General features: G+C 34.3%; 1 protein-coding gene and 1 pseudogene across 1 annotated transcript; both read left to right on the forward strand.

The window, feature by feature from the left end:
• Positions 1–355: 355 nt before the first annotated feature.
• LOC131610824 (exocyst complex component SEC15B-like) lies at positions 356–3,022 on the forward strand. Its single transcript, XM_058882874.1, has one exon. The coding sequence runs from the start codon at positions 482–484 to the stop codon at positions 2,897–2,899; it is 2,418 nt and encodes an 805-aa protein (XP_058738857.1). The 5' UTR covers positions 356–481; the 3' UTR covers positions 2,900–3,022.
• Positions 3,023–12,863: 9,841 nt separating this feature from the next.
• LOC131612978 (uncharacterized protein At5g01610-like) lies at positions 12,864–13,589 on the forward strand (annotated as a pseudogene).
• The last annotated feature ends 2,284 nt before the right edge of the window (positions 13,590–15,873 follow it).

Here is a 15,873-nt window from a genome sequence, read left to right on the forward strand (position 1 = left end):
TAACTAAATTATTATGAAAATTTCTCAATTTATTCTGTAGGCGTATCTACGAAACCTTCTTTTAACTGAATTATTTTAACTGAATCATTATGAAATTTTTTCAATATTTATGATTTTAAACTACTTTCGTAGTACACATCCGAAAAAATGAAATTTTAAATAAAAGTCTTAATATAACTAAAATAAAAGATATAATTGTAATTTCACCTGACTAAAAAAATCAAAGGATGAATTGAGATATCCTTAAAAAAATATAAAACTTAACAAAGTAAAGATAGAAAAATATTACCAATATAAATGTATAATTTTTAATTACAAATATGCCCTCATATTTTGATTGAAAGGCCAAAAGAATACAAGTTGAGTTTTCTACGACGACCTTTATGATGTGTCCGAAAAAGACTTGTACGGCAATTCAATTCAATTATAATTTCTGATATAAATCCCTAAATTTCCTCCACCTGCCACGGTTACTCCGACCATGAACCCCTCAAAACCTCCGCGCCGGAAAGTCATCCAAGCAAACGGCGACGACTCCGGCGACAAACAGGACCAGCTCCTTCTCTCCTCCGCCATATGCAACAACGAAGACTTAGGTCCCTTCATCCGCAAAGCCTTCGCTTCCGGCAAGCCGGAAACTCTCCAGCACCACCTCAAGCACTTCTCTCGCTCCAAAGAGTCCGAGATCGAAGAAGTATGCAAGGCGCACTACCAGGACTTCATCCTCGCCGTCGACGACCTCCGATCGCTTCTATCCGAAGTCGAATCGCTCAAGTCTTCCCTCTCCGATTCCAACTCCAAGCTCCAATCCGTCGCGCGTCCGCTCCTCACCTCGCTTGACTCGTTCGTCGAAACGCGAAACGTTTCGAGGAACGTTAGTCTCGCTGTTGAATCAGTCGGAGCGTGTGTTCAGTTGATGGAAGTTTGCTCACGCGCTAACAGCCATCTCGCCGGGGATAACTTCTACATGGCGTTAAAGTGTGTTGATGCAATCGAGAGAGATTATTTGGATAAAACGTCGTCGTCGACTCTGAAGAAGATGCTGGAGAAGAAGATTCCGGAGATTCGGTCTTACATAGAGAGAAAAGTGAACAAGGAGTTCGGTGACTGGTTGGTTGAGATCCGAGTGGTGAGTCGCAATTTAGGTCAATTGGCAATTGGTCAAGCTTCATCAGCGAGACAGAGAGAAGAGGATCTTAGAATCAAACAGCGTCAAGCGGAGGAGCAGAGTAGACTCAGCGTTAGGGATTGCATTTATGCGTTGGAGGAAGAAGATGAAGATGGAGTCGCGGCCGGGATCGGAGATGAAGGTCATAGTAACGGTAATGGTAACAGTGGTGGAGTTTTGGGATTTGATTTGACTCCGTTGTATAGAGCTTACCATATTCATCAAACGTTAGGGTTAGAGGATGGGTTTAAGCAATATTATTTTGAGAATCGGAAGCTTCAGTTGACTTCTGATTTTCAGGTTTCGTCGATGACGCCTTTTCTTGAATCGCATCAGACGTTCTTTGCGCAGATTGCAGGTTTCTTTGTGGTGGAGGATCGCGTGTATAGGACTGGTGGTGGTTTGATATCGAAAATGGAAGTTGAGAATCTGTGGGAGATTGCTGTTAGTAAAATGTGTTCTGTGTTGGAGGATCAATTCTCGAGAATGCAAACTGCGAATCATCTTTTGTTAATTAAGGATTATGTGAGTCTGTTAGGAGTGACACTGAGGAGATTTGGTTATCCGATTGATGCATTGCTTGATGTTTTAAGTAAACATAGGGATAAGTATCATGAATTACTCTTGTCGGATTGTAGGCAGCAGATAGCGGAGGCTGTAGCTGGTGATAAGTTTGGGCAGATGGTGATGAAGAAAGAGTATGAGTATTCGATGAATGTGCTTTCTTTTCAGATTCAAACATCGCATATCATGCCTGCTTTTCCTTATGTGGCACCGTTTTCTTCTACGGTGCCTGATTGTTGTCGTATTGTACGGTCATTCATTGAGGATTCTGTTAGTTTCATGTCGTATGGCGGGCAGCTTGAGTTCTATGATGTTGTTAAGAAGTATTTAGATAAGCTTTTGGGTGAGGTTTTAGATGAATCTTTATTAAAGCTTATTAATACTACAGTTAATGGTGTCTTCCAGGCAATGCAAATGGCGGCAAATATGGCTGTTATGGAGCGTGCATGTGATTTTTTCTTTCGCCATGCAGCACAGCTTTCAGGGGTTCCGTTAAGAATGGTGGAGAGAAGCAGGAGGCAGTTCCCTCTGAGAAAAGCCCGTGATGCTGCGGAAGAGACGCTTGCTCGGCTACTAAAATCCAAAGTTGATGGATATATGACCTTGATTGAGAATGTAAATTGGATGACTGATGATCCACCTCAAGGTGGAAATGAATATGTAAACGAGGTCATTATTTATTTGGAAACTTCGTTTTCTAATGCATCACAGATTTTGCCAACTCAAGTCCTTAAAAGAGTTATACCGGATGTTCTTTCTCACATATCGGATTCGATTGTTGGGACTCTAGTTAGTGATTCCGTTAAGAGATTTAGTGTCAGTGCCGTTACTGGAATTGATACAGACGTCAAGCTCTTAGAATCATTTGCTGAAAATCAGGCCGTCCTTTTCTTTGATGGAGATGCTGATAAGTTGAAATCAGCCCTTGCGGAGTCGAGACAAATGGTCAATTTGCTGGTAAGCAATCATCCGGAGAATTTCCTGAACCCAGTGATCAGGGAGAGGAGTTATAGTGCTTTAGACCACAAGAAAGTGGTGATTGTTTCAGAGAAGCTAAAGGATCCTTCGGACCGACTCTTTGGAACCTTTGGTAGCCGAGGGTCCAGGCAGAATCCAAAAAAGAAATCACTGGATACATTGATAAAAAGACTAAGGGATGTTAGTTGATTATGCATATAGCTGTGTATGTAAGGTATTCACTCATGTTAATTTTCTTGTTTTGTCTTTAGTTTCATTTTGATTCTGAATTATTTCATTGCTAGTTAATATTGAAATTATTTGGTTATGGCAGCCTATCACTGTCTTCCAATTGCATTTTTTTAAAGATTTATCATATTTGTTTGAAATGTATAATTCTAATGTTCACTATTTTGGATTGGATCTATAGATTTTTGTGTATGTTATCGATGCTTAGCAATGCTTTAATAACCGAACTGATAGTTTGATTTTGATTGTACCTCAGTTAGGTTAAAACGTGTTTGGGTCAACAATTGTTATTTTTTTGCATCTATTTATTTCACCTCTCTAGTACTTTTTTTTATTTGTGTGTTTATTTTTCATCTGGTTTAACCGTCATTATGTCTTACCAATTCGAGTTCGAGTTTAGTTTTAACACATTGATTGCTTCGTCGGTATGTTTTTGAAACCATAATCTTACTCAATTACAGCAGATTTCTTTCTGCTTGCAAAAAGGATGTTTTTCAATGTGCAACATGATGCTGCTTTATGAGTGGCAGCTTCTGTTTATTGAACTCACACATCTAGGTCTCGCACTCCTGCTAATTCATCTTAGATTTTTGGATACGTCTAAAGCATTTCTTGACATTTCTGTTGCTGTTAATTAATCATCCTTATTCTCGTCTTATACTGCATTGTTTGGATGTAAATTTCTTTTTTTGTTTTATTCTTCATATTTAGCCGATGATTACGAGGGTTAAGATTACTAAGATATGTTGATTCTCACATTGAGCTTGCTAAGACCTTGATTGATTGTGATGTTAATTTCCATTTGTATAGTCATGACAGTTGGTCCCTTGTCTCTATTAGGAGAAGAAGTCTTAAAAGACAACTAAAAGCAGAAACCACCAAACAACATGCTTATTATTATAAAAATTATAAAAAATAGAACAATGTTATTTTGTTTGATTAGTACATTGTGAGATAACAGTCAAGTGAAAAGCTGGGGATAATGACTCGGTTTGGTTTTATAATAAAAATTTATAATCAACAAAATAATTTTAAGGAAAATAATTCTCTGATGTTAATAAATTATAACAATCCATATAATTTTTTAAAACATTTGTTCTTGATTTTTTATCCTATACATAGTACAATCAAAATAAGTTTATGATGTTGAATTGAATGTGTTGTAAGATTAAATAAAATGTGATTAAACATGACAATATTTGAGAGGTGAAGTATCACCTATCAAAATTGTACCTCTCCTAAGTTTTCCCATCTACCTGGCATACTTGTTCTTATAGGGGCACCTCTGCGTACAATTTTATCAAAATATAGTTAATAAAATTAATTTTTTGGATTTAAAAGAAAAACTTTATTATATTTTTAGAAATATATCGAATTTTTACAAAATCATTATTTCTTAGTTTTTTTATTTGAGTTTTTATTGAATTTTATGTGTAATGTAATAGTTTTTTTTTTTAAATTCATTAATATTTACCGGATTTACTAAAATCCATATACCAAAATTATGTAATTTTATCGGATTTTAAAAAAAAATCAGTTTAAACAAATTGTTTTGGATAATTTTTACTGAGATTTTAAGTAGCTCGGTAGAGAGCTGTATTAAATATTCAAGAAATTCGATAACACATTGAGTAGTGGATATATTAAAATTTCCGTATGCGCAGATATTTTATCGATTTTTATTTGGGAGGTAATAAGGTTTTTAATTTTTTTTTAGCTTTTTAAACTATGTTTTTGACATATATTAGCATAAATTAGCATATCTTAACATAACTAATCAAGATTTTTTTGACTAATCTTATTATGTAGTTAAGTTTCATAACATGACTTAACATTGAAATTGTACAATCACAATCCAACAAAATATATGCATATAATCACAAGCATACAACAATATCATTACAAAATAAATTGTTGACTTCTTAACTTCTTTTTTCCGGTGCCTTGTACGCCCCACATATGTTGTTTCTCATACTCTCTTGCACATTCATTACAATCCAGTCTTTAGCAGTCAGTAACGAGAGGTAATCGATAATTAGCTTTCAACTTCACCTGAATCCAACGATTGTTGTTAATAAAACCATCTGCAATCATTTTATGTCTACTCGCAGACATACACGGAGAAATCACAAGTGGAAAGAAAATGATGTTAAGTTTACTAAACAACGAGACCAATATCACACTGTATTTGGAAGCAATGGGGCAATCCATATCAGGAAACATCAATTATTTCTCATGATCTTGAACTCCCAAGATAGATGTTCGCAACAAACTCCTAACTTTAGAGACTCTATCGTAGAACACCTTGGAATACATTTGACTGTTTAAATAAATTTCATTATTTAATTGCGTCTGAACCTATGACCATGACTCTTTACCCCATCCAAATAAAGCTCCATTAGAACGATTACCACAATTTCCACCAAACTCGACGTATATATAATATCTTTAATATTGTCATGTAAAAAAGATAGGAAACCGAGATAGGTAAAGATGTCTGCAAGACTTGCTAGACGGTTTACTTGTTAGAGCTTTACTAGATGATTTCTTCGTCGTTTAACATCACTCTTTTGTCCCTTTTTACTCTTTTTAGCTTCGCATTTTGGCTTGTACTTCACTAGTGCCAAACACACGAAAGTTGTGTATGGATATTGATAATAAATGATCAGAGTGGATCATCAATGGCCTGCAATCTGTTGGACTTTATATGAGGGGGGTGTACCTGCAATGTACTTTGATGCCAAAGTAAAAAGGAGAGCAAATGGAGTGTAAGTACAAGAGGTTAGAGTGAGAATGATCAATACCCGACCCTTTAGTGAAAGAGGGTATTTATAGCCCCCAGCGCTGGGCCAAGATCTCAGCACTGGACTAGATGCCTAGACCCAAGATGGAGACTGTTAGGATCTACGTGTGTAGTGGAGACCAGCATGTGGTCTCCGTCCTGGGTCAACCGCTCCAAAGTTTCAGGGAAGACGCAGTCTTTGTGGAAGCGCGTAGACTTCGTACTATTTGGAGGATTGAAGGTGAATGAACCCTACGAGGAGGTGGGTCCTCGAGGGTGACAGGAAGTTGGACGCACTCGTGTGTCACGCTTACCCGAAACCCTGTAGGAGTTATTGCTCAGTGGCTACATCTGCCCTAGGCGTTTATAGACCTACCTGATTTAGCCAAGTGTAATCTGTGCTCAGCGGTCGGCCATGTATGTACGAGCAGGAGCTCAATTGGGTCTTTCTCTTGGTTAGGTTGGGTTTGGGCCTTGCACTATGTTTGAGCCAAGTCTCGGCCCAGTCCAGAACAGATATATTAGTTCCCAAACTTTTTTCTTCATTGCCCTCTAGCCAACCATATCTAAGATACTGAAATACCTCTTCAACTCTTCACATTCTTCTTCTAATTCCAACCGTGTCTCACTCTCTTCTTCAGTGACTTCATGCTCTTTAATGTGTAATTTCTTCCAAAACACATGGATGAATTCTAATGGAACAGGGAAACCTTGTATTTGAAGACCTAGTTCACACGCACAAGGTAACCCAAGTCTTGTCCTAATGAAGCAACCACCTGCAACTTTGTTTAAACCAACTATTTTTACTCTTTCAAACTCCTTAGCAATATGTTGTATACATTATCTTCCTATGAAGCTGTGAAATATTGATTAAAATGGAGTGTTATACTGATACTCAATGTCGATAACACTTTTTTGAAATGATTTTCTGATTGCACCTACTTGCAATTTCAGTATGGTGTTCATAGCATTCCAACTTGTACACAAGTTTCCTCGACTAGTACTCAACACGTTTTTGAGTCTCCATTGAGAAAACTCAATCTTATAAAATATATAATATAGAAAGATGTAATAAATAAATTAATAACTAATTTCATAATATATTCAAACTCACAAGGATTTACCTATTTGTTGTCGTGTTCCTTAAATGAGTGACTCAATTGGTCCATGCAATAGCACACTTTTCTTTATAGATGTCAACCATGTTTGGTGCACATACTAAATAAATGAAGGGATATCAACACACACTACCTGAAAGTGCCACAAGTGTTGCTCAAACTCAGACTTACTATTTGAATATACGACTTTGTTCCACAGATCCATAATATACTCTTGCCTATTAGATTCAACATACTCTTTGCACTTCATACTAACATTTTTTGAAATATGGAACATACACAACAAATAAAATGAGGATGAGATCAGAGCTTCCATGGAATTCATCAGGGAATGTTCTCTATCCATCACCATGATCTTGGAAAACAACTTTTCATATGTGAACAACTCCTTCAAGTTTTCCAGTGCCCATGTGAAGTTTTCCTCTTTTTCATGTTCCAAACAGGAAAACCTTGTAAAGTAAAGCCTCATTGTGTATGATATTTTGATGAAGACAAATAAGTGAAAAGAAGGAAAAGATTAAAGGATTCTCAAGTGATCAAAGTATAAAAAAAGCCCCATTGTTATAAGATTGATCCTAATGTAGATGATGTTTATGCTAAGGTACATTGTTTCAATTCATTATATAAGCATTAGGTGCTCACAACTTTCATCTCATACCTTCTAAAGTTTGGTAAAATGTGTTACATGATTCACTTTTAAATATGGATTTGAAATTAGAAAAATTTATATTTTTTACTAGGAAAATAGATTTCCCTATTAGAGAAAATATGTTTCCTTCCTTTCTATTAAACTATTTTTTTGAAGGAACACAAAAGGGAAACTTGTTTCCCTCTCTGGCAAAATTGATTAGCTAATGTAATTTTCAAAAGATAAATTTGTTTACCTAGTTCATTTTTTAAATTTTCTGTACGTTAAAATCAGGGAAATTTGATTCCCTCAAAAGGTAAACTTGTTTCCCTTGCAAATTTGTGAAAAATTTTCAACCAATTTTACACCTTTTCATTGCACACTTTCATCATACACTTTTCAAACCAACGTAAATTGATCATGAATATTTTCTAAAGGTTGTCACGGTTTCTAGAGGCATCATGACACTATAAAATCAAAAAAAAAATCATCATTCAAATTCACCAATTTCAATTCAATTTTCATAACAATTCTACTACATAACTTTGAATTTTGTTAGACACTTTTATGCATACAAATTTTATATTAGATAAAAGTTTCTTAAGCACTTAGTGATTATTTTTGAATTGTTATATTGAAAGGGAAGAAATTCACATTGGAATTTTGTTGTCCTCAAACTTGTTCAAATCCTTTGTAAAATTGTATTGTTACTTGTTTACCAATTTTGTGGTAACAATTGTGATTCAAGAGGAAGTGTGTTTCGTTGTATTGTGTTGTAAAATCAAAAGGTGGAGTTGCATTGTTGATTGTTGTTAGAAGATTGTATAGAGAAGTCAAGTGTAGTCTTGTACAAAGATTTAACAATAGTGGAAATCTCTCACAAAGGTGTGAGGGGACTAGATGCACTCTTGATTGAAAAGGAGAACTAGTATAATTCTCCTTGTCACTTAAATTTGGATGCACTTTACTTTTTTTGTTTATCGTTTGTTCATCGTTCATAATTCTGGAAATTTTAAGAAACTAGAAAAGTATCATACATTTCTAAAAACGTCCTTAAACCTAATTCACCCCCTCTTAAGTTACAATCTATACTTATAAACCTAACCGAAAACGTCAACTTTGTTGACGTAACAACAAAGAATCTTAAATAGTGGGAGACAATACCTATTTGTTTTGCATGTACAATAAAAAATAAACACCAAATGAAGCATGCTCAACAACTTCACAGACTCAGGATGTATCCAAAATATATCTACAATAATATTTGATTTCTCCCTATTTCTAGTCCAGCAGATGTATTTCTTATCATGAATTAGTTTCAACAAATATTGTATTTCCGTGAATGGATATATATCTTTCAAAATGACAACTATGAACCTCGACGCCATGTTGTATTTAGTCGTTTCATTCATAAACTATTTTTCATGAGGTTTTAGACGACCTAATATGTCATGATCCACAAAATGCTTAGCTAGTTCATGATTGAGAATACCACATCTAACAGTTAACTTTCAACCAATACCACTTGACACATATCTCAACATAAATAAAAATTCCACTCTTCTACTAAAAGTGTGTTGAGAGGAATTTTGGTTCTTGTAGTTTCATTCTCTCTCACAATCCATAATCAATTTATTTTTCCTTCTTTTGAACCCATTTGTTATATTAGAACAAATAGTAACAAGAATAATACCATGATGTTTCCCAATAGATTGTGTCAATGATAACACATCGGTTCAGGAGGGAAATATTTATCAATTAAACATATAACGAAAGATTTATGCCAGAAATGCCATAAGTCGATTAAAAAAATTCAAAAGTTAAAAAAAATATGCAAGTAAAACATATAGCTTCAGTGTGAAGAACCGGGTAAAATTTGTAGAAAAACCATCAATCTTAGGCACGAATAAGGAAAACATGCTTAATTGAACTACCATATTTTTTAGGGGGCTAAAAATTCGGTATATACTAGATTTTCAAAAAATTTGGGAAATCACTGAAAGTTTACAAATATATAGGCTATTTGCACTTTACTAGATGTTTTAAAAAATTGGTAAAAAATCAAATAAGATTTTTAAAAATATGATAGAAAATCATACCGATTTTTTAAAAATCCGATAAAAAGCGAGTTTTTCACATGTATTTGTTAAAATTATAACTGATTTTTTAAATGTACTACCAATTTTTGGTTTCTGATTGGTTCTTTGAGAGTAATTTTTTTAGCCAACCGTTAAATTGAGATGGGTAAATAATGAAAATGACATTTTTTTGTCAATTGAAAAATTGGGGGTGTCAAGTACAATATCCAAGGTTTCCTATTAAATTCTCCAAATTGACCGCGGTCATTTCAGACATAGTCCACAACAGTTAAAGTGAGCAGAGAAAGACCCATCATAGTGATTTTTTTAAGGTGAACACTTTAGTACCCGTCATATCACTTTTTTATTTTATTTTTAAATTAATTAAAATCTTAATTAATTTTTACTTAAAGTACAAATATCAAACTAAAATTCATAGGTATCAAAGATTTTTTTTAATGAGTTAATATATATTTACTCAAATCTGTCACTAGGTTAAATGTGATACCATAACTTAACCTTCTACTAAAGGAGATCTTGACATTAGGAGAGCTAGACCTGTTATTAATATTGCCATGAAGCATCATAAACATGACGTTTTATTGCTAAAGCAGTCGAGACTTTTAATTCGGGATTTATCATTAGAGTAGGGAGAAGGAACATTTTCATTCGGTATGATAAATGACTATTAAATGGTAGAATTTGTGACAAAATTTCTTCGTGGATGAGCATGATACTCACCTACATATCATGGATATATGCAATTATGGTACTTGAAATATTGACATTATCTCCATCCATCTTCCTCAGAACATAAAAATAGAGATGACTAGTGTCTTTACTTGAAATTCTAGTTTTTAGATCACAGATGTCCTAAGAGATGTCGAGACAATGATATCTAAACAACACACAATGACAAGGTATACAAAAATATAGTGCATAAACTTAAATGAACACAAGAAATTGTTCACCCAATTCGGTATATAACAATACTTGCTCTGGGGGCTACCAAGCCTGAGATAAGTCCATTATGATAGTATTAGTTTGAAGTACTATGCAAATAACCCCCGGTTCTCACGTAAACAACCTCCGATTTACAACCTTCTCGCCTAATCATTACATGTGCTATACTTCTACCTAAGACTCACCTTGGTATGAGACCCTTCTCAATCCCCCTCAATCAGAACCATGATAATCAGTTTCAACAACTTAGAAGACACACTTCAAAGACACAATCACTCAATGCTTAAAAGCTTATGAATGATCACAAAACTTACAACTCAATGAAAATATCAAAATCTTCTATCAATAATGATATTAAAGAGGCTCACAAAACACAAGAATGCACAAACCCTAACACAAACTACAATGTAAGTTCCACGCCACAATTAGGTCTGTTGGTTTCTATTTAAAGCAATCTTCTGGACTGGATTGAGCCTTCAAATCACAGTAGGGTACTTTAGAAAATACTTCAAAATCTTCTCCATGAAGATAGGACTTCAATCATTAGTTTCTTAAATATTCTCTATATTTAGAAACTAATCATACATCTTGAAAACAGAGAAAATCTCTTATCTCTTAATCAAGCGCCACATAGGATTGCACAATATTCTAAAATATTTTGCAACTGTAACTTAAAATAGACTTCAACAGATCCAGCTGTACCTAACAGACACGATGTCAAATGATCTTGCATAGGACATCTTACTCGACATATCTCTTCATTTGAATGAATAGAACATCTTGTTCAACATGTTCCCATAAGTTAAATTTACCAAACATAATACCAACCATATAAAATTGAGAATTAACATTACTAATGACGAGTCATGATATTCTTATTGGGGAACATTTAATATCAAATACTTATTCTACCAAATCAACTTATTCTTGGTTAACTTTGGAGTCCGATCTTTCTCAAATTTAGACAATGACTTGATCTTGGATTTGGAACCTTAAGTTACCTGAAAATATTTGTCATTTTGTTTGGATCATCAAGCATGGAAATTTATCCACCAACTATACACGGATTACTCATCTCATGTCAATATACGTCTCTTGTTATAGGTGTGTGTAGCTAATGAAACCATCTTACGCACTCTTAGAGATTACCTTAAGGCCATACAAGTTTGAAACAATTTCAATTTTCCATCTCACATATATTTTTATGATGATGATGATGGTATATATATAATTGGATGAAAATTAATGAGGTCGCCAATCATGACCCTTTGTTTCTCATTTGTTGTTGGATGATTTGGAAATCTCGTAATAAAGAATCCTTCAAAGATAACAATCACTCTCTAGAATATTTTTAGCCAAATACTACTCTTTTACACTCTACCAAGTAGGCTTTTGGTAGTTCTAATTAGATACCAACCCTTAGACTTATGTCTTGGCACCTTATCCTAAAGAATGTGATAAATGTCAATGCATATGATAGTTCCATTAGTAATCCAGTATCCTCCGACTTTGGTGGTCTTTTGAGAAACTCTCTTGAAAGTTGGATCACAGGTTTTGCAGGAAATTGTGGTTTCACTTCTAATATTAATGTCGAGCTTCAAGTCATTTCTCATGACCTTGATATTACTTGGAATCAGAAATGTGATTTGCGATTTTGACTCTCAAACGACTCTAAAGCTTATTCAATAGAGTGTGTCTTCTACTCATCCTTATGCGTCTCTGGTTGATTGTATCTAATCTTTGATCCATAAAAAAAGACAACTTATCCTTGTTCATATCTTACGCGAAGGAAATGTTAGTGCTAATTGACTTACTAAATTAAGAGTTTCGCTTGTTTAGAAACCAAGAGTGTATACTGATTATTAAGAGTGTATACTGATTGTTCCTCTTCTTTAGTTATTATCCTTTTTAACAAACTATATGGGAATTCAATTCCCAAAAACTTTATTTTATGTTGTTTTTTTTCCTTCATAAAAAAACTGCCTTGGATATAACTCCCTACATACATTGTGATTATGCTCAACCCGAATAATTAGTTTCATTCTTTTACATATAAAAAATTGATGACACTTAAAATGACAATTACATGTATCCTTTGTTTTTTAAATATTTTTTCCTTTTGGTTTGTGTGTCACTCTTGCCTCTTAAATTGTCTAAAAAAAATTATGGTATATAGATACTGGGCAGGTAATTTAACGTCATAGTAAAACTATTTTTGTTACAAAACCTCAGAATTTAAGTGTTGTTCCATCTGTTCTCACCTAATATTTCGGTATTAACTTAAGGTCTTTGACAACGTGTCCACTTTTTGTGGGTGTGGAAAATCTTGTCCATTTGTTCTTTTGTGTTGCTGCATGCTACACGAGTTGCACGAATTATTGTTACAATATTCTCATCAAACCAAGACAAAAACTTTTGAGTCCAAATAGTCAAAGGCAAAACTGAATAGTCACAACACAAACATCAAACAAACTCAAACAAATACAAAGGTGACGATGAAATCTTCAATCATATTTCTTTCCATTCTAATCCTCTTAACAACCTCAAACGCATCAAACCAAACCAATAATCTCTCTGTCTACGAAACCCTTCAGCAATACGATTTCCCGGTTGGTATTCTTCCACAAGGTGCCACAAGCTACGAGCTAAACAAAAACACAGGCAGGTTCACGGTTTATTTCGAAGGAACATGCATCTTCGGTATAAGATCTTATGATCTCAGGTATAGATCCACTATCAAGGGTGTTATCTCCAAAGGTAAACGATCAGTAAACTGAAGGGTATTAGTGTTAAGATTGAACTCATATGGCTCAAGATTGTGGAGGTGACTCGTCGTGGTGATGATCTTCAGTTTTCTGTTGGTGTTGCTTCTGCTGAATTCAGTGTTGATAACTTTTTAGAGATTCCTCAGTGTGGATGTGGGTTTGATTGCAATGGTTTGAAAAATGATGGTAATTTTTCTTCTATTTAGATTTGTTTTTGATATAGTTTTACAAATATAAATTGGTGGAGGATGATTATAGTATTGTCTGCTGTTATATCTTTGAACTCTATTCAGTGTGATCATTTATTTTAAAGATGATATGTTTTGGCAAGTTTGTGTGAGAGGTGTAAAAAACGAGAGAACAAAGGGGTTTTGAGTTAGGGGGCAACTATGAGCTGCTACCCAATAAAGTGGGAATTGTTTCCCATTTTCATTTGAGCTTCTTTCACCTTTTGTTTTCATTTTACTTTATCTATTTGATCCAGCAGAAGAATGCAATAGGGGGAAGATGCAATGCTCTATGATGTTATCGTGTTAAACTCTTTAGGTTTGACACTTGGGTGTTGTGTCTAGAGAGCTCAATTTTCCAAGAGTTTGGTTGCCTCAAAAACTGAGTCATATAGGATGATTGAGACCATTCTCATAACCATTAGAGTGTACATGGAGACAAAAATTTGCACATTCAAGAGTGACTTGACTAGTTTGCTGGATTAGGCCATAGGCTCCAACACTTAAAGGTCTCCTTTCACACATAACATGACAAACGTATATATTATGCTCTTGGCTTGATCATTATTGTTCCGGTCTAGACCGAAGTCCAATCCATACAAAATCAAGTCACTAAAATCTGGTCAAGTGAATTAGATGAAATAGACGTACATTTTAAAGGTGTATTCAATCAGAATTGACATATAGATCAACAGATGAAAGGGCTTACAAGATCCTCTAACATATGTCTTATGAGACAATTGTCCACAAGAAGGTTCTTGGACCTATAAACCCTAGATCCATCATATGAAGTATAAATAACGATTATGTATGAAAGTCTAATTAATGGTTTTGACTCATGTACGCATTATTCTAAACTGTAAACATCTAACTCGCGGCATATCTGACTTGATTGCCAAAGTATTTCCATAACTACTACAAAAAGTATCTATCATTATGGTTGGGCGAAGAATTTCACCACGGTTGGTGGTCCGTGGTAACGAAGGGTGTGATAGAAAGCACGCTATTTTTTACTACGGACTATTGACCGAGGTAAAAAATTGGATAGCGCACCTGCCGCACCACTTTTCACCACGACTGAAATTCTCAATCATGATGAAAATGGCTTGGTCATGGGTTCCAATCTCAATAAAATCATTTTGACATTTTGCGGCGTGGACGTTTCCTCATAATTGTTAAAGCTATCCGAAGGGATAGGTGTATTGGTAATTACATTTCACAACGGTTGGGAGACCTAACAATGGTAATTTTACATATAGTTTTATTATAACCTGTATTGTATACCACATTTTACCAAAACTGAATATGAACCAAAATATGCATCAAAATGTGGAATAAAACTATACATTATATATAAGGTTAAATATGTTGGTTCTTGTAAATATTGCAGATTTCGTTTTTAGTCCCTCTAGATATTTTCTTCAAAGAATGGTCCATCTAAAATTTTCAATCAACACTTTTGGTCCCTCCTGCTAACGTGCGTTAACAAAGTTGACGTGACAATGCCAGCATGACAAAGATGTTGACATGGATGGCACGTGACATTTTGTCCCAATTTTATATTTTTTATATAAATTTTATTTATAGTGAGAGATATTCCTTCACAAAATTCGTCGCTAACATGAACATTATATAAAAATCCAGAATTTGTTGTTAATCTGCAGCTAATTCCTAACTAATACAAGCACATCATTCTTATAACCTAGACTTCGTTTTTTTTAATGATTTTTTGCAATAAAGTTTATCACATTATAAATATATCTCTCACAAAAATTTAATTTTTTAACTTGAGATGAATTAAGTATGAATTGTTTTTGCAAGTCGATTTTCTTTAAAATAGAAAAAGGAAAACGTTAGCATATGATCGATTTGTAGGCTATTACTTTTTAGGGAGTTATATGATAACACATAAAAATATCTACAAATTTCATGGCATTTCGAATAAGTCTCGATTTATCTTTGATCTTGTTTAATCTAATATTTTTTCTAAGATGTGCAATCTTATTTAATATATTTTTTAGAAAGGTTATATGGTCATATGATACACCGCCTCTCTCAAGCACTACAAAAACACCATTCAAGATGGTTTATGGCTCAAACGCCAAATTTTCAATTGTGATTGACACATCCACGTGGCATCGTGGACATCTCAATGAAAAAGAAAATGAAGTTGGACTAAAAGTTGCTTTTGACATAAATGATGAGGCTAGAGATATTGCCTATATTTACGAGTTTGCACTGTCGGACGATACAACTCAAAAGTGATCCCAAGAGAGATGAATGGGGTGACTTGTGCTTAAATAGGATTTGGCGACTACTTGAATGGGAAGTTGCTTCCTAATTGGGAAGGATTGTATCGAATATTCAAGAAGTT

This window comes from Vicia villosa, linkage group LG6 (genome assembly GCF_029867415.1).
Source record: "Vicia villosa cultivar HV-30 ecotype Madison, WI linkage group LG6, Vvil1.0, whole genome shotgun sequence".
Classification (NCBI taxonomy): Eukaryota; Viridiplantae; Streptophyta; class Magnoliopsida; order Fabales; family Fabaceae; genus Vicia; species Vicia villosa.

What these genes read in the sequence shown, in the direction of transcription:
- LOC131610824 (XM_058882874.1), top strand. Translation starts at nt 482, where the DNA reads ATGAACCCCTCAAAACCTCCGCGCCGGAAAGTCATCCAAGCAAACGGC.